At 39.4% G+C, this 25,869-nt stretch overlaps 1 protein-coding gene across 1 annotated transcript in view; it reads left to right on the forward strand.

Moving 5' to 3' along the window:
• The window catches only part of LOC106532530 (ras-associating and dilute domain-containing protein), a 48,002-nt gene that overhangs the window by 15,710 nt on the left and 6,423 nt on the right, over positions 1 to 25,869 (forward strand). The window contains exons 4-12 of the mRNA XM_014028624.1: positions 985 to 1,217; positions 4,728 to 5,170; positions 9,590 to 9,886; positions 9,966 to 10,370; positions 14,274 to 14,311; positions 14,394 to 14,620; positions 15,580 to 15,692; positions 21,816 to 22,080; positions 25,149 to 25,321. Coding sequence (XP_013884078.1) covers positions 985 to 1,217; positions 4,728 to 5,170; positions 9,590 to 9,886; positions 9,966 to 10,370; positions 14,274 to 14,311; positions 14,394 to 14,620; positions 15,580 to 15,692; positions 21,816 to 22,080; positions 25,149 to 25,321 — 2,194 coding nt within the window. The remainder of the gene's footprint in view (positions 1 to 984; positions 1,218 to 4,727; positions 5,171 to 9,589; positions 9,887 to 9,965; positions 10,371 to 14,273; positions 14,312 to 14,393; positions 14,621 to 15,579; positions 15,693 to 21,815; positions 22,081 to 25,148; positions 25,322 to 25,869) is intronic.

Consider the following 25,869-nt stretch of genomic DNA (forward strand, 5'->3'; position numbering starts at 1 on the left):
TATATGAAGTGATCACAATATTTTAAATGAACAAAGCCAGCCTGTCCTGTTCTTTTGTTTATAATAATTGCAGTACAGTACAGAGAGTGTGCATTCCAAGCAGCTCGGTCCGCAGTTTTGAAAAAGTCTGGCACAAACCGCAGACTTGTGTGAAAGACAGCCCAGGGTCGGCTCGGACTCTGAGGCGCCCTGTCTGTCAGTCATCGCCGGTTTCTGCCAAATGCTTAATAAAATTATTAATGCAAGTGGTATTCAGTTTGTAAAGGAAAAAGTATATAATTATAGTTTCAAAGTGAAATGTTTACACTAGAGGAGATATATGCATTTAGAAACTACTTTAACTCAAACAAAAGGACAAAAGTAAGTTTTGAATATTGTTGACTTTTTTAATAAACTGTATGGCTGTATGTAATATGTACATTGTGACGTATGATAGTGATGTAGGATGTACATTATAACAGAGGAGGAGAAGTGTCTGTGTCTGCAACTCGCTTCCCTTCGTTGTTTTTTGTTGTTGTTGTTGTTGTTATTGTTGTTGATTTAAAAGTTACAGCTTGTTTGTGAATGTCACGTCTCAAGTAGCCACAATTAGTTGTTGCTGAACATGGTGTTTATTTTATTAAAGCAGATTTAAATTTAAACCGTGCATTTAAAACAGTGAAAATAAGGTCAATTAGCTGAATTACAACTACATTCATAATGCTGATACTAAGTTGTTTTCAGATGTCCTGAACTTGTAAAAAAATCAACTCTTTGTGAGTAATTACAAAAATGAATATGGTAGTTGTTCATTTTACACACAAGATGTGACTGGGAAATTGCTGTATTTTTGTGTAAACAGTATGACCAAAAATTCTCCTTAAGCACAATATATATATATATTTTGAGCCAATTTCTTGTACAACACCTGCGTTTTCATGACTACATACAGTAATGTCTTTCAGTTTGTGGTGGAGTTTTATGTTGTGACTAATTTTCATTTAGGTATGGCCTGAGCAAAGAGGATGCTGAGTCCTACGTCCTGTGTGACACCATTGGCTCGATCGACAAACATCAGTGGAGGACAGAAGGCTTCAGAGTGGTTGGCGATCATGAAAAACCTCTCCTTCTGCAGTCACTTTGGAAACCTAAAGAAGGTTTGGTGCGACGTTTTGAAATCCAACGAAGAAGTCRGATAGAGGAGAAGATATCAGGAGAGAAGGACACAATTACTGCTGGTAAGCTTGGAGAGCAGTTTCTTCTCTGTTTTTAGTATGTCAYCAAGAGCATCTCCTTAAATTCGTCTTTTTAAAAGAAGGTAATAAACCTAATTTTAGAATTCTTTGGGTAATATTGTGGTTTGCAGCTTTATTTTTCCAGGCAAAATTAGCCACAGCCCTTTTTGTTCTTTTTTATTTCTGTTACAAATTTAGATTTTATTGTGTCAGCCGTATTTTTTTTTCTAAAGCTGAATCAGATGAATTATACAGATATGCAAAGTGATGTCATAGCTGTTTTTTCTTCTGGTCTTCAATTAAAACTGAGTGAGGTCCACCTAAATAAATTTGTCTTGAGCAAAAGTTTTTGCAGATAAATGGACAGTGACCAGATCAACAGAAGGGAAACAGAAAAAAGCCATTATTTTAACCTTTGCAAAAACAAGAAAGCTGTGCCACTGCCTCCTGAGATTAATTATTGTAAATGTGGAAAAAACATGCTCAAGTCAAAAGAATGTTAATWCTRTTAAAATTTAACTAATCAACCAAAGAGTTAATTTGCGTGTATAGATACGTATAAGTACTGTATATTTATTACATTTTTCACTTGAGCACATTGCCACTCTGTCACTGGCACAATGCATCTTGGGGATGAGGATGAGGATGATGGGTTATGGCTGAGACTAACACACATAAAGTCAAGGCTGAAGAGGACGATGGAGTAKCCGCAGTAATCCTGATTTCATTCCACTACCCATAATTCATAGCAAAAGCTGGTTTTATATTTCCACTTGCACTATTGTTTACAAATACGGGAATACACCATCGCTGTTTATCAAAGTATTTTTCACTGAAGTTTGGCTTAAATGGCAACACATGGACGTGTATATGCTGTAAAAGTATTTTAAAAAAGCAGCGAGGCTCACCCGTCACTGCTCACGGAGATGACATAGAGCTGTGTCTCGATGTTAGCTACTACTGACATTAACTTGTCTTTCCCGAAGAAACACACWAATGCAAAATCATGAATGTCAACATTTCTAGAAGTAAAATGTTCCTAAGCCCCTCAGAATTGTAATAATTGTATAAAAGAATTGTGATTAGACGTTTTCTTCCCCCCCATTCTAAACATAAAATTCACTGGGTGCTAGTTCGCTAGTAACCTTTAGAGCTGAACTGGAGGGTTTCATACAGCTGCAGTCATTTTAAATAAACGATAAACAAAAATAATCAAACTGCCTCTAATAACTCAGTTAGCATATTCTTTATTAAAACAAACCATACCTTAATCTCCTCATCTTTTAATCCTKCCGTATAGATAAAATATTTTAGCATGTATTTGGGAAGAGGATTGTTTAATATTCCCAGCTTACTCAGAGTTGAGAGTTAAATTAAGTMATTTGTATAGTTTTCAATTCAATTCTAGTTGCCCTTCACTGCTCCGTCTGGGACTTCTCCCATTGAGATGGATTTCACAGGCAGATTTTAATCCGGGCCAATCAGAGAACAGAACGTCAATTTTCTGCGCAGTGTCTGCTTGTAGTTWATTTTACCTGGGCCAATCAGCAAACAGAAGGAGGAGTTTTGAATGACATCGATTTTCTGCACAGTGTCTGCTAGTTATTTTAGCAAATGGCAGTGGAGGAAGTGAATGAAGCCAGTCTGTGTTGATAAGGCTTCAAATTAAAATAAATTTGTCTGATAAAGCAGCAGCTCTCATTTACAGTCGTCTCGTTCAGCTCGGTACTTCTCTCCTTTAAGTAGGGTTGTTTACAGCACACGCGATTTCCGGTTAGCTTCTTAGCTTAGCCTCCGTCACAGCGACATACGTCGCAGCCAACTGATCCAAHCATTTTAAACTTCAGCAGAGGCCAAGCCTCCTGCAAGAAACGCTTCTCTATKCAGCAAGTCCAGACCCTCGTACGAAGCAAAGTGAAGGACAGGGTCTGGTTTAAACCAGGCTAAGCAAATACCATAGGCTTAATATTTCTTTAAATTTGAGACTTAACTGCAAACAACTTGCTAACATCCAGGCTAACACTAGGCTAATATCGGCTTTAATTTAGTAAAAGCAAAGAACCGCACGATGAAATAGTGAAACGATACAAACCACATTTACAATTTAACTCATCAGGCACAGATTCAGGGTTTTAATTGATATTGCTGGAAGCTGTCTGACTCACAGTGGTCCGGAACGAGCTGCCTTTGGTGGCCATACCTCAGATAGAGCTCTGGATCTGAGTGAATATCTGTGGGATTATTGACGATAAACTGAAAAGAGTAAATAAACTCTATTCAGTGGGTTTTTGATGTCCAAAGCTGCCAGCCGTGTTATTTCACGATCATCCTTCTCCAGCATAAAGTGCCGTGTGTACGGCGCTGAGCATGGATATGTCTTTACTAAGTCTTGTTCAAGGCAAAACGTTTCTTAAGCGTTTCTCAGTTTTCTTCAATTGTTGTGGCAGCGACAAAAACACAAGTTGAACCCAAACTCGTGATTGAACTGCTCAAGGCGTCGGTTTAAGAAAAACAAACAGATTTTAGTATCATAACTCTCTGAATGAATGAATTTCTTGCACATCGGAAACATGGAACCGGGGGGCGGGACAGGCGGTCTGTCGTGGCAGCCTACATACGCTTTTACAGAAACTTGTGGATTAGTCCCCTTTGACAGTATATATTTTTGATCTATAAAAACTGAACAGCCTTTAGTATTTATAGTCTCATTTTTATTGCTGAAGTTGGTGTTTATTAAATAATAACTAATGCTAAAACAAATTGGAGCTCTCTTTGAATTAGGGATAGAATCACAGTCCAGCATTTGACCCTCTAAAAAAAGTAAGAAAATAAAAAAGGCTAGAATACAAGTACCTTTTACAATTAAATGCAATAAAACACAAAGATTTATTCCATAGGAATTTAACAACTGATACGGGCCCGAAGACTAAATTTGGGTCCAGATCAGGACCACGACCCATCATTTGAAGACCCCAATTCTGTATGGACACACCTTGTTATTAATACATTACTGTTAGCAATAAAACCTTTTATTGCTAATTATCTGATCTACTTGTTTTTATAAAGCATGACGTAAAGGGGGTGGGGGGGGACAAGAACTTTCCACAGATTTTTGACACAACATGGACCAGTAAAGGTACTGGGTGGTTCTTTTTTGTGTCAGTTTTACAATCATTTCTTATACAGGCCCCAGCCATGGTTTACACAGCTGTGGTCGTGTGAGTGTGTGTCCTGTTATGTTTTTGGCTCTTATGAATGGCACAGCGTGTAAAAGGGTTTTATCAGTGTCAGCTTGTGGATGCCTGCAGCGAGGCTAAACTTTTTCCTTCTTTCACACGAGTGCTGTCCTTTTTTTTTCCACTGAGGTCAGCTTCCTGTATCTAGCTTCTTCTTGTTGACTCTGGCATGAACACATCACACCCTGAGCCCTCTATCACCATTTTGCTGAATGTACTTTTAAAGTACCTCAGTTTGTGTAAAAGGTTTAATACTCATTTTATCTGTTCTTGTTAGGTATCAATGCCCAGGCTCGTAAGCTGCAGAAGAGCCGATCCAGAGTCACCTCCACCCTCTTAGAGAGGACAGTGGGTCAAAGCCAGAAACTTTGGCGGAGCAAAAGTGAGATGGATCTCTTAGATGAAGAGGCCAAACATGACACACATACCAAGGATCAACACAAGAGCCTCAATCCTGCTTCCTTTCCCAGTTCCAAGTCCCTCATAGCAAGCCCTGAACAGAATCGCATTCATGGCGTGGCCGTCCTCTCTGAGGTGGACGCAGAGTCAGACGCCAAAACAGAGAGCCTCTGTGTGTCGGGGCCGAGAGGCGAGCGGGAAGGAGAGGAGTCTGAGAGGGAGGAGACGGAGAGCAGCGATGATAACACCACACAGTACTCCATTCACCCGCCTCAGGACTGTCCATACCTGCTGCTGCTTCAGGGCTGCAGCCTTGCACAGGTATTTGATCAAACACACTCCGAGGCCCCTGTTCACACATTTGTTTTTCGATATTTTTAGAAATGGAGATTTTTCCTGCTGAATTACCGCAGAGTGAGAAAAACTTGGATTCTAAAAACATTTTTGGTTTGGATGTGTGGACAGGAAATACAAAGAGGTGCTCAGAAATGATGGCAYAGCTCATTTCAAACATGCTCTGTATCACTTTGCACCCTAAAAACCCAAACAACAATGGAGCCAGGCAGTATGAACTTAATAATCAGGCAGAGTGGTATAATTATTTTCTAGCACAACCAGTTTCTCTTCATCTGTCTTGCTCTCTCTAATGAGAGGTTTGATTATCCTAACTTGTGGTTATGGGAGGACTGTATGTAAGGTAACTGATTTAAATATTCAATCTTCTGTCTGTCCAGAACAAATGAGGCATTGTTTACTCTTTATTGGTGTTGCCAAGGTTTACTTTTATGTGGTTTCTAGAAAAAAAAATAACAATTAGTGATCAAATAAACAATGCAGAAAATACCACCTATCTAACAGTACAGACAGATATGCAAAGCGACCATCATGAAATAAAGCCAAAAATACAGTACTTAGTTATTGAATATGACAACCTATAAACTAAAATAGAAATTAGAACGAAAACATTGATCATTTGTTACATTCTCGCCAAATTCTGAAAATTCTGATCGTTCTTGAACGCACTATATAAAATAAGAGAATTTCAGAGTTCCTACGGTCTTTAAATGCACCTCTAATATAAACGGCAGAATTAGTCGCTGTTGGGATTAATTCTACTCCCACTGTGATGGATGTGTATTCTGTCAAACACTCCAAATGAAACATTTAAAACAGCTATAAAGTGAACTTAACAGTCTCATGGACGCACAAATGTTAAATGGGAAACTTGAGTGTCCCAATAAAGAGAATCCCCTGATGAACAAAGTCAACTTATTCTGATGACTATTCAAGTGGCGACGGTCAAACTGAAGCTGAGTAACTCTGAGAAAATGACTCTTCCACGAGGAGAAAATATTATTGGATGGATTACAAGTAGACAACTGGTATGGGATGGCAGTGCATTCAGTCAGACACTTTCCTTGTAAACAACATGTCTGGTGATTGCAAAGGGCCTTTTGAGTAAGTGATGCAGATTTAAAATCTCTGTGTCAAATGATTAGCATATATGTGTATGTGTGTTTGTATGTGTGTGTATTTGTGTATGTATTTGTTACCTTCTTAGGACTGTTTCTGGTATACACACCAACCTTGTTAAGATCAGTAGTCCCATTTTTGGGATGGGGGTTCAGTTTGGGACTATGGTGTGAACTGAGTTTAGGTTAAGTTTAGGGTCAGGTTTAGTGTAAGGGGTCAGGGTTAAGCTTTACAAACAACTGGAAATGAATGTAAGTCAATGAAAAGTCCCAGTAAGGATAGAAATACACACTTGTGTGTGCGTGTGCGTGTACACCTGCTCATCTACTTGTCCATGTCTACCGAAGCATTGCTAATCAGCCAGGGAATAATGTCAGGGTTGAATTTTTCTGTTTCCTGAGCAGTGTTGTGACAGTTTTCCTGTCTTTTCCCTTCTTCTTCTGTTGTTCTAAACAAACACAACACTGTTTTGTCTGATATTTCAACATACATGAACTTTCTTGATCTGGGACTTCTTTTTGTAGTCATTTAAATCAGGGGTGTCCAACCCTGGCCCTCGAGGGCCACGATCCTGCATGAGAATTTTCTGCTCCAACACACCTGATTTGAACCAATAGGTGATTAGCTTTTGTAGAACTTGAAAAGGTAATTCAGGTGTGTTGGAGCAGAGAAACAAGTAAAACATGCAGGGTAGCGGCCCTTTATTTAATTATTAGTTACAGTTCAGTGAGAGACCACGCTAAACATTTTAACACATAATCAGAATTTACTGGGGAAAAGATCATTAGAGAAAGCAAGAGAGATGCAGAGAAATGGATCAAAATGGCTCCATTGTTGTTTGAGTTTTTAGGGAGTAATGTCAGTTTCAGCTCAGCCTAATAAATCTGTTGCAAACAACAATTATCATAAGCCAAACAAAATAAGCTGCACATTGGCAGCCAAATTGCCTAATGAAAACATGATTTACCTAATCYGACTTGAATCCAATACCTCCTCGTGAGTCAAAAGCATTGCATTGTTAGAAGCCAAATGTTACCAGTTAGAGCTCTTTTTTTTTGGTGAAGTTGCGAATAAAATAATCTACAAAAGTTGGCCCTGCTGATGCATCTGTTTCTCAATGGAAGGGAATAAATATAAGTATATATAAAGCAGCAATGTTTTCATGTCACCATTGTGTCATTTGCATTTTGTTCATTAAGTGTCGTACCAGATAACAAACTTTTATAGCAGCTTTCAAATGGTGTATTTTGCCGTTATGGCCCACTTCCAGCCTGACTTCTGAAACCCAGAGACCTGGGGTTGCGTTCAATCAGGCGGGACTGCTGGRGCCGATTTGAAATTGTCCATTGTTGTGTCGCAATAAAGTGACATCACATTAAGGAGGTGGAACTCAGCAAAGCAAGCAGAACCAGGGTCGGGCTGAAATRAGGCCAGGCTGACTGGAATGCAGAAAGGCCAAAACAGGTTTTTTTAGTCTAAATCTATTTATTTAAATATGGATAATGCACACTAATCAATCATGATATGCATGTCATGTAAATGTGCTGGATTTAGCTGTAGAGTTTTCAACTGCAGTCCCTAAACATTGGTTTGGTCTTGTGACATTTTAAAAAACAGGTTTTCAAACAGGAATTACTTACTTCAAGCAAGAAAGTTTTTGACTTCTCATCTTTCTTTAAAAAACCTCTGTGCTGTCAGATCGTCTGCTACGATTCTTAAGCAGTTCCATGTTCTCCACTTATTAAAATGCCCGTGTCTGAATGTTCAAAGCAATGGGTGCGCTGTAGAATTTTAAGCCCAATATTTACTTTGGAGGCAGTTTGGTGAAAGAATCTGTCAGTCCTCCACGGTATCATTCATTTTCCCATTTGGAAAGAATAGATTCAAAGTCGACGACCAGTCTCTTCAAGTGGTCAGCAGCAGAAACCAAGCGACACAGATGGAGGCCGTCTCCCTTTTGAACAGACTCTGGTTTGACCTTCATCCAGAACCACGATGGGTTTCTGGGTTTAGACGGTTTCTTGCTGGCAGGCTCTACTGGATGTGCATGCCATTCAACAGGCAGAACAGTTTCCAGTCTGAACACACTTTTGTTTTCTTGTTACTTCTTACTGAGTTTTAAGAAAACAATAAAATGCCATTTCAGAGATGGAAATCTGGCYCAGAACTGGATGAAACCCAGTGAGAAATCACAATGTTTCATCCCTCCTGCCAACAAATTAAAGTGGAAAGAGTGTCTATAACAAAATAATTCTTATACGGTGGTGTGGTACAATACAAAATATTTTGGCACTTTTTCTTCCTTTTTAGACAAAAAAGCGAAGGCAACAAAAGCTGCTTTTTAGACCATAAAGATCCAAATCTGACCCTGTTGCTGGTGGGGATCTCAGTTTTCTGCTGCTCTTGCCAAGAGATTGGACCCCTGCAGAATATTTAAAGACTTCCATTCATCTTCTTTGGCAGTTTTATCCATCTTATTGTAGGGAATTGCTTAAAAAACAAAAAAATTAAATACAAACAGGCTTTTTACTGTGTAAGGTCTTGGCAGAGATTAAACTTGTTTCTATGGTAAAGAGGTGATAGCTTAGTTCTTAGCCAATATAGTGCCACATTATACTGTCAATATCATATAAAAAACTAACTGTAAACTAATAATTATTGACCAGTACCAATTCCAATAACAAATGTGCACAGGAACAGCAAACAAACACAATAAAGCAGGGTACAAAGTGATTTGTATTGACACAGCATGTGAGTAAACTATAGGCATGGTCTTAATGAAAAGGAAAAAGGTCTCACAACATAAAAAAGCCCAGTTGCCCTTGATTCAAGGATCTCTGTGCCCATGATGACTGAGGATCAGCCTCCACCATCATTTCTAACATGCTTCTTGGCACCAGTATTTTAAAGCTACACTTCTAGGTGCAGATCGAAAGTTTCACTGTGACGCTGATCTTGTTTTCCAAAACCAGTTCTGTAAACTGTAGCTGTCCATGCTATGACATAAATGTAGGATCAGAGTCTTTCCAGTTCTCACTCAGCAACTCATAGCTTCTTTCATTGAATCCAAGTGGAAAAAGCCAGTAAAATTTCAAGTAAATGACTTCAGATAGCTCTCTGTTTATTTTCATTCATTTGAAACAGAAAGGCCACTGAGAGCATTATTAAACAAAGACAAGAGCTCCCCCTGGAGGAGCAGACCTTAAAATAACGTCTAAGTCTGAGACATTTAAAAGACAATAACTGATGTTTGATCTCTCTTCTCAGGACTTCATCATCTACCTGCTGGCAGCTCCACATGTTGTTGTGGGTCAACAAAGTGCTCCTGAAGACAAGGTGAAGACTGACATCCCTCTCTTTGCCAACGACATCCTCTCACAACACTGCTCTTTCCAGCGCCTCAGTGTTGGCGGTCCCATCATGCTCTGCCCCTGTCAGGATGCTGTGGTCACGAGAAACGGTGAAATTGTGAAAAACGCCGTCCGGCTGAGCCCCAGCGATGTTATCGGGATGGGGAAGCACTACCTGTTCCTTTTCAGGGATCCTTTAAGTTCAACACATGAGGTAGACGAGGACAAGTCTTTTTAGACGTCTTTGATTATGTTTCCTCGCACATACAGTAAACAGTGATTTCTTYCTGCAGGAACCTAACAGTTCTGATTCTGAACCCTACTCGTCTCCTGCGGTTCCATGGATGTTGAGCCACAGCCCTTCAGCAGCAACGAACCACACAACAGAATCAGTCCTCTGCAACAGCTGCATCTCCAGTGGCACCGACCACCAGAGCTCAGACAGCAAACAGCCTCTGAACAGAACCACTCCTTTACTAAAATCCCCCGGAGGCCACAGTCTGACTTTGGACTACCGAGCTGAGGATGAAGATCGGATTGTCAGGGAGATTGTTTCAATGGGAGGCAGCAGCAGAACCCCACTAACTGTGTCCTTTTTACTGATCACGTGTGTTCAGTGTTCAGCAGCACGTCTTCATTCCACCGACCTCCGCAGGCTCCTGCTGCTTATTGCAAGTGGATTTCAGAGTGCCATGTGGGTGAGTTACACATTCTGATAGTCTGGAACAGGACCACAACTCAGAATGAGCATATAATTCCCAAATGACATCACACTTCCAGGTACTGCACCATCATTGTGATAGTGGGAACAAAACCGAAACCAGCTGGATCATTCCCAATAACTTATCCTGTAGAACACAAGTCACTGAGCTTTCCACTCCACTGACTGCCCCAACAYGTTCCCACTCTCCACTCGTCGTACAGCAACGCTTGGTCAGGCTCGCTCTGCGTCACTTATTGACGTGTCGGATTAAGTTTTAGTAGTTAAATCAGGGGTTGWATGTTCAGGTTATTAGAGGTTAGGTTTAGGGTTAAGGGTTATGGTTTGGCAACACGACGGCTCAGTGGTTAGCACTGACGCCTCACAGCAAGAAGGTGCTGGGTTTGATACCCGGTTCGGACCTGGGGTCTTTCTGTGTGGAGTTTGCATGTTCTCCTCGTGCTTGCGTGGGTTTTCTCTGGGTACTCTGGTTTCCTCCATCCCCAAAAACATGTACAATAGGTTGCCTTCAGGCCTCCCTTGAAAAAGAGATCTCAACCTTGCCTGGTTAAATAATGGTAAATAAATACATAAATAAATAAATAAATAAAGTTAGTTGTAGCACACTTTATATGTTTTTCTTTTTAAAATATGACAACAGGCTCCTCCTCCTTGTTCTCGTCATCAATTCATGACGAGAGGGGAGGTACCCGTCACATTAATAAGTGACGCAGAGGGAGCCTGACCAAGCAGTCATATGTGACGAGCTGGGAGTGAGAACACGCTGGACTGYGCATGARTGAGAGMACCATGATGGTTGTTKGGTTYAAGGGTGTAGAAACAAAAGCAATAAGTCATGWTTAAAGYGTCTCCCTTAYATCTGGAGGATTAGGAGAGGTGAAGGTGAGCTAACGTTGCTACTGAGCATCAAGCATCGGTGAGTGTGGCTGGCTAATGTCCAGAAGAAACACACGTCATCTAATACTGCATGGGTTTGTCCCATTACTTCATCAGCAGTTTCAAGTTTTTCGAAAAATAGCWAAACTGATCTTGACAGTGAAGACTCAAAATGAACACAGTGTTATAAATATAGTTTTTGTGTCCTCACATCTTTCACCAATCACTACTTCTTTGGTTGAAAGTRTCCAAAGACATCACGAATCATAGTTTATCCGTAGTGTTGGCACCTTTTTTTGTGAAATAAATAATTTACAGCATTGATGTGAATGCTAGGAGTCAGTCTAATTAGGCACACATTTTGCCTTTGTCCAGCTCATATTTCAATAACCACAAATCTCTGTGGCTTTTTTTAAGGATAATCTAATGTGTCCTGGTAATGTGCGCTAGCATTTGGCAAAACCATAGCTCACAAAATGTTTTATTACAAAGCTGAATAAAAAACCTTCTGTAATGCTGCCCAYAGCTGGCGCCGCTCACTGGTATACTTTCAACATGGCGAAATTCAAATACGACTGGCTTCCGGTCTGGTCTTGTGGGAACTATCCATCAAATGAGCTATCAGGAAGAAACCACACCCCTAATTTCACAATGCAGTGCTTGTGTCATGGCTGCCATACTCAATCGTGAACTTGTGCATATGTGTGTATTTTTGCCAAAAGGGACAAGTTATAGAAAATATATTTGTCACTATGAACACTACCTTACGCTCCAAACTTGGTACACTAAATAAAGCAATCAGGACGAAAAACAAAGTGGAAAAACTGCAAATTATTTTTCCGTTGGGAAGTTCTGAGTCTCTTTTTAAAACTTTTTAAAAATCCAAAAGACCTGTAATCCTTATTTCTTGTGTCCTGTGCATTTTGTAAATCCAAAAGATGCAGACATACACATCAAACCCTCTGAGGAAATGCAGGGTACATATGAGGGCTTCCTGATGGACATCTTTAAAGCCACGACTGTTGACCTTTGGTTTGAACCTTAATACTWTAAAATATATTTTGATATAGACATAAATATCTTCATACACTGCTCAGCCAAAATAAAGGTCGCCACCYGGATTTAACTAAGCAAATAGTAAGATCCTGTGATTGAATAATTACAGCATGGCTGATTATGTTTTAGCTGACAAGTTAAACCCTAACTGATGCAGTGGGAAGCTCCTTGTTTTTTAAACAATCGAGTTGAAAGATACATCCTCTGGTTGTGGAAAAGAAGTTAATCTGTTTCAGAGAKGTCAAATTATTGGCATCAAGCGGAGAAAACATCTAAATGAGATTACTGAAACTACTAAAAGTCAGGTTAAGAACTGTGCAATGTAAGAAAGTCAGGTGGACTGAAGAGTCCAGATTGGCTGTTCCAGTGTAATGGGTCATCAGAGAGGAGTTTAAAGTGACTGTACAGATCTGACAGGGGTAGGTGGTTTGATTTAAGAWTGTTTAGATGACCTGGAGAAGACAGTGGTTCAACGTTCTTGTCATCAATGCCATCAAAATCACAGGTTTGTCTAATGTGAGCAGTGAGAGACTGAACAGACTCAGACAACTAGGAAGTAAAAGCTAAGTGAGGCTTATTTACAGGTGCAGGAACTGGATCCAGATCTGGAGGAAGGCAAAGGTGAGTATGTTTGTCCAGCAGGCAGACTGGTCTTGGAAGCTGACAAGGTGAGTATTGAGGTAAATAATGAATGTTTTGGTTCTTACAGGTTTTCGGGAGGCAATTATTGTGTAGGAGAAAGCGAAGACTGATCAGGTGAGTATCAGCAGGTAGGTAATCAGTGCTGGTCTCAGGAGGTGCAGCAGATGAGTTTGGACCACAGGTATCCACAGGAGAAGGAGAGAGCTGAGCAGCAGGTGAGTATCAGACAGGTGAGTCAGCAAACCGGAGGTTACTTGAGGACAGGAACAAGGATAAAACGTTCTTGGATCTTCCAAGATGYAAAAGCAACATGGGTTGAGTTACTCAGATAAGTTGACTTAGACTGAGCAGCTGCTACACTACCAAAGAAGCAAAGACCAGAACACAGAGGAAGCCTAAAAAGCCCAGGAACCAATCAGAAAAAAACAGATTCACAGACCACCACAAATACAAGATCTYGGTGAAAAATCAAAACTCTGGATAGAAAAACAATATGACATATGTTAAGGAAAGAATACCAAAGCTAAAGGCGGTCCAACAAAATATTAGCATGGCCATTGCCTTCATATGCAATTCCGTTCGATTCAAAAGCAAAGCAAAWAACGAGGGGCTGCTTTTTACTAGACTAACAAAATATTAGTGAGTGACCTTTTTTTTGGCGGGGCAGTATTTGTGCCTTGATATTTCTTTATGAAGGGTAATTTTATAAATGCCACCTTGTTAAACACAGTAGCCAGTTGGTGATTTTAAATGGCACTTCCTCTTTTGTGAGTGCCATTTATGCCAAATGTTAAAAATCAAACATGATTTGATCAGTTTCTATCTGTTTGTGCTGTGGCAGCCATCTTGACACAGAAAAATGATGTGTGTACGTCCCATGATTACTTTCTCAGTTTCAATAAAATATGTTCAATAATTTATGAGAAATGACATATTTTGCTAACAGAAAAACGCCCAGGTCAGGTGATAAACATGTGGCTCAAACATATCAAACTTATTGACAATTTATCATTATTTTTCTTTTTAATCAAAACAGTAATAAAGTTTATTGTAAATTAATAATCATTTGCACTTTTGTTCCAGTTTCTAAGGAGGAGGATTCGGGCTACAGGGGGAAAAAGTATTTGTTTTGCTCTGTGGCTCTTTCCTCTTCCAAAAYTGTACTTCATGAAATGAGCAAAATTAGTTGTGAACACAATTCACTTTTCAATMATTTACAAATATCTGACTAAATTGTCTACTTCTAATTTCATTCTGAAACATGACACTGTTTCACTCACAGATGTTATTGTATCTTCCTATACAGGACTGTACTACAAAGCTAGCCACAGTTCAGACTGAAGTGTAAGTCATTTTTCTCTGTCAAACCATCGATTTAGCAATTTTATGACTTCATTTAGAAATGATATTTTGCTCTTTCTTATAGTCACACTGTTAAAGGGTCAAACCRTGAAAACCTTGAGCCAAGCAGCCCGCACAAGATGATCTTGGGGCTACGCCCCCTGGTGGTGTGGATGGCCAACAGCCTGGAGTTGCTGCAGTTTATTCAACACCAGCTGCCTCTGATACTGGAGTGGAGGAACCAAGAAGATCACAGGCAGGAGCTGAACAAAGAGTGGGAAGGTGATGAACACAAGGAAGTGGAGAACTTAGGTCAGTGAATATGTGATCTTAAAACAACATTAATACCCAAAAACAGCTCTTAAATCATGACTGAAACCAGTGGTGCCCARTCCTGGGCTTCAAGGGCTACCATCCTCCTACATGTTCCACAGTGGTCCTTCAGTGTGGAGTTTGCATSTTCTCCTYATGYTTGTGTGGGTTTTCTCCAGGCACTCTGGTTTCATCCCACAGACTAAAAACGTAATGTTAGGATGCCTTCGGGCCCAGCCAGGCCTCCCTTGCAAAACAGATTTGTGATGTCRTTGTGATTTGGCTGGTTAAACAGAGGTTAATAAAGTTGTTTACACCTTCTCTTCAGCATTTCTTCAAATTTTTCAGAAGCCTGCGATCATTCATTCAAATCAGGTGTGTTGGAGCAGAAAAACATGTAAAACATGCAGAAGAGTGGCCCCTTGAGGACCAGGATAGGGCACCTCAGACCTAGACTGATGCAGTACATAAGGTCTTCTTGCAGGTACAAAAAAAATAAATCTAAGTTGTATAAACCAATTGTGGTCAAAGTGGCTACAATTATGCAAACATTTTGAAGAGTTGTTTGTCATCAAAATACATAAAATATTCAGAATCATWAAAATTAATCTGTGATTGCATTAAAACTGTTAATAATATTAAAACATTAGTTCAGCCATGTCCAGTTTTGTGATTTGTTTAAACTACAAAAAAATTGGATTGGGAAATATGTCTCACTTGTTTTACCAAAATKCCATTATTTTCTGTGGCAAATGTTTCACATTCTTTTACCGGTTTTGTCTGTGCTGTATCATGTAGTGCTACCAAAATTATAGCACTCTATTCCTTATTGAGCCATATGTTTTTATGTATTTTTGTATGAATTGTTAAAATAATAATTGTATTAATAGGTCAACGGATCCGTCAGCCATGTTTTTGTCTCAATGTTTTCAACACACAATGAATATGTTTTTTTTTAGCATCGTTGGAGCTCCGCTTGTCTCACATTCGATCAGCCTGTGAAGAAACCACGGCTGTCTTGGAGGAAGTACTCATGCTCGCCTTCCAGCAATGTGTCTACTACATCACAAAGGTAACGATGACTCAGGAAAYACGTCTCTATTCATTGAAGAAGTTTGTAAAATGCCATGAATTGATATTTATTGACTTACATGAAGACATATATCATTCACTGGCCCACTCATTCACATCAAGCTGCCAGAGTGCAGCCAAAACAGATTAAAAATACTATGTTTATGTAGCAGGAGTTTACAACAAAGGTTATTTTATTCATCTAACAAAAACAAGTCAAAATCTTAGAGAAACTGCAGTTTTGTAGAAAATGCAGTGAAAATTAACGAAACATAACATAAAACCAGCAAAATGGAAGCACATGCAAAATTATTACAACAGCAGCTGAAAGATAAAATTAGCTRAAACAAGACAAGCAAAACAGTAGTTAATACGGAAATGGTAAATAGATTGAACTTAAAGCACTTTATCAAGCCCCATGGGGTTCCCAAAGCGCTTGCACGTCAGTCATTCACACACTGATGGTGGTAAGCTACACTGTAGCCACAGCTGCCCTGGGGCACACTGACAGAGGTGGGGCTGCCATGCAGCGGCACCACCGGACCCTCTGACCACCATCAGTAGGCAAGGCTGGTGAAGTGTCTTGCCCAAKGACACAACAACTGAGACWGCTGGAACGGGGGATYGAACTGGCARCCTTCCATTTACAKGATGATTCCCCTAACCACTCCGCCCCAGCCGCCACCCAGAAATGAAAAGCAGCAAAACAGCCGGGAAAATTTTAAACTAACAAAACAGTAGCTAAAAACTACAACAGTTAAAGCAATAGCTAATAGCTAAACCTAGCAAAACACTAGCAAGCTCACAATAAATCACTTACACTGAGGTAGATTTCAAAGAGCCCAAGGTTTTCAAAAATGTAAAGTGTTTCTCTGAGGGAAAATGTGAATAAAGGTAATTATTTTGGGAAAAGAATAAAAGTTACAAAAAACAAAAGTCATAKTCATAATGTCAGTGTAGCATGAAGGACCATAACCCTGACATGAGCTCTTGACTCTAGACCTTCATGCTACATCAGGAATGAGCTGAATGTTTTGATATGAATGGTTAAAATAGCTGAGGTGGTTACAGTTTAGATAATGGAACAAAATACGCTATAGACAGTGAAATCACTTCAATTCAGATCAAACCAGTCACATAGGATTCAATCCAAATTACATGCAGTCCAGTACAGTTCAGTTTTCAGTGTGTTATAAAATGCCAATTATAAGAAACCAGAAGAAGGAACTGACCTTGAACTTGGTGTTATCTCCATTCTGAGTAAGCATGGGATGGCAGGCAGCAGTGGAAATGAACATTTTCATTTTAGCAGGAAAAACTCTTCAGCAGAACGAGACCAGCTGCCTCCACAAGCTGGGGTCTGAGWGGACAGGAAAGAGACRCAACAAACAAAATTACTGCGCCRGTGTAGCTTCTATGGAAAGAMAAACACAACRTTAATGCCACCAATGCTTGTAAATAAAAACATGGAGAGAAGGGCGAGTAAAGACAGAAAAATGAGGAATTGTGGTCAGTTTGTCCTCCAGCAGTCTAACCCWGTAGCAGCAGAACTAAAGGAAAACTCAGGAAAACCAATCCTAACTATAGGATTTATCACAATGGAAGGTCTTAAGCCTGGTCTTTAAGGCAGACAGGGTGTCAGCATCAAGCTGGAAGTTGGTTCCACAAGAGAGGAGCTTGATAACTGAAAGCTCTGCCTCCCATTCTACTTTTAGAAACTCGAGGAACCACAAGTAAATCTGCAGAGAGCGAGGCGCTCTGTTAGCAAAATATGTTACAATAAGATCTTTAATATAAGAGAACTTTGTTGTTGAGAGCTTTGTGTTTTAATACTAGAAGAAAAGATTTAAATTCTGGATTTGACAGACGTRGCCTGACAGAATCGTGTCAGAGTGAGTCTAAAGATCATAATGAAAAGAGATCATCTAGCATATACACACAGCAAATCAGATCAATCAGCTGACTCCTATAATTAAAAGTAAAACAAACCCCCCTTTTGGAAATTAAAAAGAAATGATTAAATTTATTCTTCACAAAATGTTTGTGCTGAAAGCTTTTGGGCTTTTTTTTTTCCCCACAGCGTTGTTAGACGGGTAAATGTGTGGTCACAGAATTAAATTCTGAGTGAACCAGCGCCACACCCATGGAAGCATGCCCAGGAAAGTTTCAGACTAATTTCCAGTTGAGCTGCGTGGGAGTGKGTGGAAATGCCATCCAAAAAGAAAAAAAATACATTGAAAAGATTGATTCCTAAAATGACATCTAACGCACCATTTCACTATTTGTTCCTCAGGCAGTGGCTGAACAGGAATCCACATCTKATTCATGAAAGAGACAGTTTTCAGTTTACTTACTGTAAGTTTCAGTGCTGGGGGAAACTCTGAATAGGAAACTATATAAGTTTTTCAGTAAACATGACCCTGTAGGTTTGATACAGAACATTTTTTGCTCAGCACAAAAGGATGTGGTTGTCTAACAACCTGAGATCGAATTATAAYACTGTTTTCACCCAGCTTGGTGAACCAAATGACTTCCAGATGCGCTTTWGTCAGTAAAATCATAAATAATCTCCAAACATAACATTCATCATCAGCTGGAAGTTGTCAGAAAGATATTTTCAAGCAAATATCCTAAAAATTTTATGGCCTCAGACCCGTAAATGTTACWTTTACTGTTTTATATTCCAAGATAYGGAACCAATTTTTCCCACCATTGTTTTGGAATKGGCATGTTTTTAAAGAGACACAGAGAGAGCGTTATGAGCTATATGTCTCTTTCAGTCATTTCAGCAGCTGAAATGATTGAAAGAGACATATAGCTCATTACACATTGTTTAGTTCAATATCTATAAATCAAAGTTCTAGCCATTTTGCGTCGGCTAAATTCAATAATTTGAACATTTTGAATTGGGTTGACTCCAAATACTTATGTGCTTTAGCTGCAAAACCAAGCGCTGTTATTTTTTCTTTCCCAATAAAGAGTGTAACTCTTCTATACAACAATAAGCCCAAAAGAAAACATTTCCTGAATGTGTCTGAGGTATTCTCAGCYGGTCTTCGCAATACGAAGTAAACGACTGTGGGACGAAACACAAAAGGCGCCACTGGTGGGAAGATATTCCAGCTAAAGTAATGTTGTGAGGAAGAAAGGCGGGCCATCGGCAGGCTTGTGGTCAGACTGCATGGTTATTTGTGCAGTGCAGACAATGCACAAATAAAATGACAATACACTGGGTTTGTTGAGCCTCCCGAGTAATGCGTGCCAAAGATGCATGTGGTGATCCCAGAAACCAGTCCTGCTGAGAGAMTGAACCCTCACCGGCCTGTCTCCATTGGGCAACATTTTCCAGCCAGCAACTCTTTGCAAGATGAGTTTATTATAGCAATGTTTTAGACAAGTAAAGTTAGGAAGAGTTAATGTCTTACCTAGATAACAGTTTAAGTCTTGACAGGACTGATGAAGGGCTGATCAGAACACAAGTGAGACTAAAGTGGATTTCTGCCAACAACTCCTATTTCTCAGATGTCCGTTTCTCAATACATATTTTTTRCTTTAAATTCTGTTTGTTTTCAAGCATAGTGTTAGAAGCAGTAAGTTTTAGCACTTCCAGCAGAAATTTAGTTCTATTTCTGCTGAAACAATCACATATTCTGAACGTGACAACATACGAAAGGTTCAAATAAAGAGTGTCTTAAAACAACAGTTCCACATAATAAAATATGTCTGGTCCAGTTCTGGCCCACACAATGCACCAACACCTACCCYMMCAGAWGTGGTTTGCCAGAGGTGGTCCATGCTTGGGCCAGCACCACRTAAACTAAACCACAACCGGGCCAATTGAGTATGCCACTCAAATTTATGAATGAAAATTGTTTAGAATGGTTGGTTTATTTCTTTGAAGATTACATTGTTGGAGTTCAGAGCAAAATGTTTGTATGTGTGGAAAGTCCCTCTKAATTATTTTGTTATAGGAGAGGGAGAAAAACACCACTTATTGTAATAGACTTACATTTGTTGGTACTCACTGCATAAATTGTGGGATATAAAAGGACTTCAACTACTTTGTTATTAAAAAAATCGCTGCAGTTTAATTAGGAAGACAAGTAGCTATTTTCTCAATCATTTTTGGTTATTTTGGKACATTGTACTTAACAAGATCCTTGTTCTTTAAATATTTAATAACTTTTTTRTGGTTATTGTTGATTTMGTCTGAAGAATAGWGCCTAGTTACTCAGGTTTATGAACCTTTYTCACCCTACTTTGTTACTACATGAGGTGTTATATGGCGCAAAAGATGTTTTGTGATAATAGTTTTGTATGATGCAGTTTAAGCTAATTCATGATGCTCAGTGTTTATAAGGTTAATGCATTTTCCAAGTATGATAAAGTTCAGGTTAAAGACAAGTTTTCAGTGTTCTACCACCATATCATACTGATCTTAGGTTGTTTTATGATTCCTATGAATTTAGTAAAATGCTCTTCAAATGGTTGGAAAATGCATTGTTTTGAGTACTTTTTTTTATTTACGGGGGCGCACGCCCTTGGATACCTCTATGACTATTTCACTCCACAGCTGCAGTTGATTTTAACAGWTGTTGGCAGGTATGATGTAGACTTCTGAGGTTCAGTTTAAAAATCTATATATAACTATTAACTGTCTGGACAAGACTATTTAACTGTATACCTGAATGTTTATAAATTGGCAGCAAGATTTAGAAAAYCTGCTGGGGACTAAGCCCCGCCCCCACCCCTAAATGTCAGATCCTAAAATCGCCCCTGAGTACCAGCTTGACACCAGATCTGGCCCACACCTTTGTGCTAACTGGTTTTGGAGAGTGTTTGCATATTCTCTCCGGGTACTTCGACTTCCTCCCACAGATCAAAAACATGACCGTTAGGTTATTTGATAACTCTAAATTGTCCCTAGTGGTGAGTGAGAGAGTGATTGGTTGTTTGTCTCGTTTGTCTCTATGTGGCCCTGCGCTGTGACTGCTGGATATGGGCACCAGTGACCCCCRTGACCCTGAAAGGAAAAGGCGTGTACAGAAAATGGATGGATGGATGGTTTTGGAGAGAGGTTTGATCAGACAAGCCTGGCATATCAATATGGTACAAAAATACCCATTTGCAGAAATTTTCATAACATCGCCACTCTTTAAAATATTTTTTAAGGTTCATGCAGACACCAATTTTTGAAACCATCAGTTTTGCGTTACACAAGGTTCACGTGTGGTGTTATATTTTTAAAAATGCATTGCAGACATYTCTGRCATGTTGGACATTTTATTAAATCAWYATCCTGCTTGCTCAGACAGTCTGTCATCTCCACATCAGACATTAGTTATAAAGCTGGTTTTATCTTTCAAACAACCACCATTAAGATGCTGTGCATACCTCACTTGGAGATGTGTCAGTGGCACCACAATAATTTCACAAATCACACTGAGACATCCAGAGTCATCCCATTTACACAGTATGTGAAAGAAGCTTTAAACTATATTACACCAAACTGAAGTCAGTCAAAGAGCTATCTACAGTAGGTAAAATATTCATRTTCTGCCAAAGTCTGATCCCTAGGTGGGTGGTGGTCTTACAGTAAACTGATCTCCTCTGGGTGGATTCCTTCAGTTCTCCACTCAGCAAAGCTTGTTGCAGTACCAAGCYCAAACTCAKGACCATATTTAATGTTTTAGGAATGTAGCTCTATTGCTGGCACTAGCCTTGGGTGCTTTGTGGGTATAAGTGAGTAAGACTGATGGGGAACAGGGATGTCTGAGCACAATTAGCCTGAACAAAGCTGTGGTTGTTCAGGCTCGCTCTGAAGACAAGGTTAAATGTTAGGAACTATATTATTTTACGTCTACTACAACTGAGGCAAACTAAATATACGCCAGCTGTGTTGTACTGTTTGAGATAGATGGATAGGGGTGATATGGGTGGTCTGAAATCTGAGCTGAAGGGTTGCATGTTTTAGTTTATACCAGAGATCAAATCATCCACCACGCTGTGTTAACTTTTCCTACCACTAAACTCACCCACAGGAATTGTCAACAGTCTCTACCTCTGCATGGATAAATAAGTCGCACTAAACCGTGCATTTGCTTCCCCCCTCCCCCCCAACCAGTTTCTTCACCCAGTCCTTCCAGGCCTTCTGGACTGCAACCCATTCAAGGAAAGCCCTGACCTTTGGGTGTCAGGTGACTGTGGTCAGGTCCCGGGCAGTGATGGCCTTCAAGCCACCGGAGAGATCTGGCAGGTGGTGGAGGTTTTGGACGAAATCTGGAAACTACTCTTTGACTGTCAGGTCCACCAGGAGGTTTCCTCACAGCTCCTAGGCTACCTCTTTTACTTCATCAACGCATCACTCTTCAACTCGCTCATGGAGAGAGGTACCAGCAGCAGAGCCATCTTCATTATATTCAATGTGGCCATAGGGAGTGGTGAACAGTGCATGAAGACTTTCCACATTAATGTGTAACAGATGGTTTGGTTTCATTCATATGATTTTAACAAGTCATGTCAGATTTTACAGTGGTTGTAGAATCTGCGACATCTTATGTTTGTAACACCTGTTAGATAAAGTTTCCATTCAGTGAAAAGCATGCTGACATGTCACCAAACATGACTTAACATTTGTCCATCCATAGAGATCCTGAAGCTTGTTAAATAAACTGTATGGATCTATGTTTATCCCTCATGTTCTACAGCTAACTTTGTTAGGTTCCATCTTCAAAATATTTGTCATACTTGGTGATACCCTACACAAATCATCAAAGGGACATTCCAATGGCCACTACTAACCAAATAGTTTATTGAGGTACAGAATTTATGTGTGTATAATGTTAAGAATTTTACCCCAAAAAAATCATCCTTAAAGTTGGGGGGTCATTATTTACAAGAGGATAAACTTTGACTAATCTTTTCCTAATGTACTATTACAATGAATCTCAATATTTATATAACAAATATTGTGTCGAAGAGGACAAATCATCATAATTTCTCCCTCTGCTCTCCCACTGTAAGCAGAGGTCTTCAACCTTGTTCCTTGTGACTCTGTACTGCATGTTTTAGATGTTTCCCTGCTTCAGCACACCTGATTCAAACAATTAAGTTGCCTACTCAGAATGTAATCCCTTTTTACAGAAACCTGTCAATTATTCATTATTTTCAATCAGGAAGCAGGGAAACATTAAAACATGCAGGGCAGGGGGTCACAAGTCACAGGGTTGAAGACCTCCGCACTCTATACTGTTGTGTATAGCTAAGCACATAAACAACAGCAGTCCTTATTTTCACACTGGAAAAAAAGACATGGACATCAGTTGCACATTTTTGCATGCCCAATAGAACCAGACAAGCTGCTCCTCAAAGGTGTTCATCTTGCTAACTTAACAACCGGCTCATTCTGCAGATCATCTTCAGCAACATGCAGAAGYTCAAACTGGTCCTCCTCAGCCACAAACACACCCACAAGTGTGTMCCCWAAATAATCTGTTTCCCCACAGATGGTGCACCACAAAGCCTGAAAAATCCGGTAACATCATACACAACAATTTATTTATGCTTTAAAAGCTCAAAAAAGGGTGTAATCTATATTTGAATTGCATCCAAACCATGTACAATAGGTTGCCTTCAGGCCCAGGCTGACCATGAAAAAGAGATCTGCGATCTCAGTGGGAGTTGCCTGGTAAAATAACAGTAAGTAAGTAAGTAAGTAAGTAAGTAATAAATAAGTAATAAATAATAAATAATTAAGTAATAAATGATAAATAATAAATACGTAATAAGTTATAAATAAGTAATAAGTAATAAGTAATAAATAAGTAATAAATAAGTAATAAGTAATAAATAAGTAATAAATAAGTAATAAGTAATAAATAAGTAATAAGTAATAAATAAGTAATAAATAAGTAATAAGTAATAAATAAATAAGTAATAAATAAATAAATAAATAAATAATACAGGGTCGTAAAATTAGAATATCATGAAAAAGTTGATTTATTCCAGTAATTCCATTCAAAAAGTGAAACTTCTATATTATATTCATTCATTACACAGACTGATATTTCAAATACTTATTTCTTTAATTTTGATTATTATAACTGAAAACTAATAAACCTCAAATTCAGTATGTTAAAAAATGTGAATATTGCAAAAAGTTTCAATATTAAAGACATCTGGTTGCACACTCTAATCAGCTAATTAACTCAAAACACCTGCAAAAGTTTTAGATGGTCTCTCAGTCTAGTTATTTCAACTACACCAGTGTTTCCCAACCCTGGTCCTCAAGGCACACTGCCCTGCATGTTAAAGAGGTCCCTGCTCTTAGCACCTGATTCAGATGATTGCAGTTTCAACAAAAGCCTGCTAATCAGTTTAAATCAGCTGTGTTGAAGCAGGGAAACATCTAAAACATGCAGGACAGTGTGCCTTGAGGACCAAGGTTGAAAAACTTCGGGCTACACAAGCATGGGGAAGACTGCTGACTTGACAGTTGTCCAAAAGACGATCATTGACACCTTGCACAARGAGGACAAGACACCAAAGGTCATTGCTAAAGAGGCCGGMTGTTCACAGAGCWCTGTGTCCAACACAGAGAGACAAAGGGGAGTAAAAGATGTGGTAGAAAAAAGTGCTGTCGCATTCCTTGTGTCAAGCCACTCTTGAACAAAAGACAGCATCTCACCTGGGCTAAAGACAAAAAGGACTGGACTGCTGKTGAGTGGTCCAAAGTCATGTTCTCTGATGAAAGWAAATTTTGCATTTCCTTTGGAAATCAAGGTTCCAGAGTCTGGAGGAAGAGAGGAGAAACACATAATCCACATTGCTTGTGGTCCAGTGTAAAGTTTCCACAGTCAGTGATGGTTTGGGGTGCTGTGTCAGCTGCTGGTGTTTGTCCACTGTGTTTCTGAGGTCCAAGGTCAACGCAGCCATTTACCAGGAAGTTTTAGAGCACTTCATGCCTCCTGCTGCTGACCAACTTTATGGACATGCAGGTTTTATTTTCCAACAGGACTTGGCACCTGCACACAGTGCGGTCAATACAACCCTTAAATCACAAATTTTATGAATATGTAAAATTCTGCCTGCATTAATCATTGGGTATTCAAATGAGATTGTCAGTGCTCCTACAGGATTTACGTGATTCACAGTCTGGGCTGAAATTTCARAAGTCAGTCTCTAGTGTAGTGTGATGGACTCTAGACATTATATTACATGACCAATGTATTAACACTAATTGCAAATGCAGTCTTGATAATGTGTTTTGTTGTTTAGCTCTTAGGTGGAGATTGATTTATTATGGGTTAAGCACACGCTTGAATGTTTAAGAGTAGGGTTATGGTTTAGGCTACRTTACACAGATGGATGGAAGTCAATRCATTTTCTTAATATRAATCTACAGTAATATAGTAATAAAYGTCTCTCTAAAGATKWTTTTTTTCTGTTGTGATCACAGGCTCAGAGCCAGGTTTCTACCAGTGGTTCAGAGGCGTGCAAATGCRAGCCAGTCTTGACCTGCTCCTGGACTGGGGTCGTGCTGTTGGACTGGCAGAATTGGCTTTGGAGCACACACACACCTTATCTTCAGCCATCAATCTGCTGGCTACACCTAGAAAGACCTTACTGCAGGTAAAAACATAACATACACATTTCTGAAGAGTTATGGTAATCCATCTTTAAATCATCCCTGACATGAGAAACAGTTGACGGGATTTCAGAAGACTGGGTGGCAGGAATTAACTCCCAAAGAAGTTATGTTTGTCCTACTTTTGTAGTCCATTCCAAGCTGACCTTTATTTTGAAATACAATTAGGTTCAACRCATAAAAAACAGGACAAACTCCAAAAAAATGGTTGTTTCACAAAACATTTAGGCTGCAGCGACTGGAACTACTAAAACTCAAAAACCAGCAAGGAGCATGACAAGAACAGACAATCTGACAATGAGCCAAAGAGAGCTGGGATTATAGATAATGGGGTTCCCTAATGTCAAATGAAAGATGGGTAAGCTAATTACAAATAAAACACAGCTGTGATTACAGCTGGGAATAAGAACTGCTGAGAATGYTAAATGGAAACACAGGAAAATAAACTCATCTAACAAAACTGAGAAAGAAAGTCTAATCCGTTACAGTACCCCTCCCCTTTTGGTCAGCTCTTGATGCCCTATAAAAAACT

The sequence above is a fragment of the Austrofundulus limnaeus genome, unplaced genomic scaffold (assembly GCF_001266775.1).
Source record: "Austrofundulus limnaeus strain Quisiro unplaced genomic scaffold, Austrofundulus_limnaeus-1.0 Scaffold5, whole genome shotgun sequence".
Lineage (NCBI taxonomy): Eukaryota > Metazoa > Chordata > Actinopteri > Cyprinodontiformes > Rivulidae > Austrofundulus > Austrofundulus limnaeus.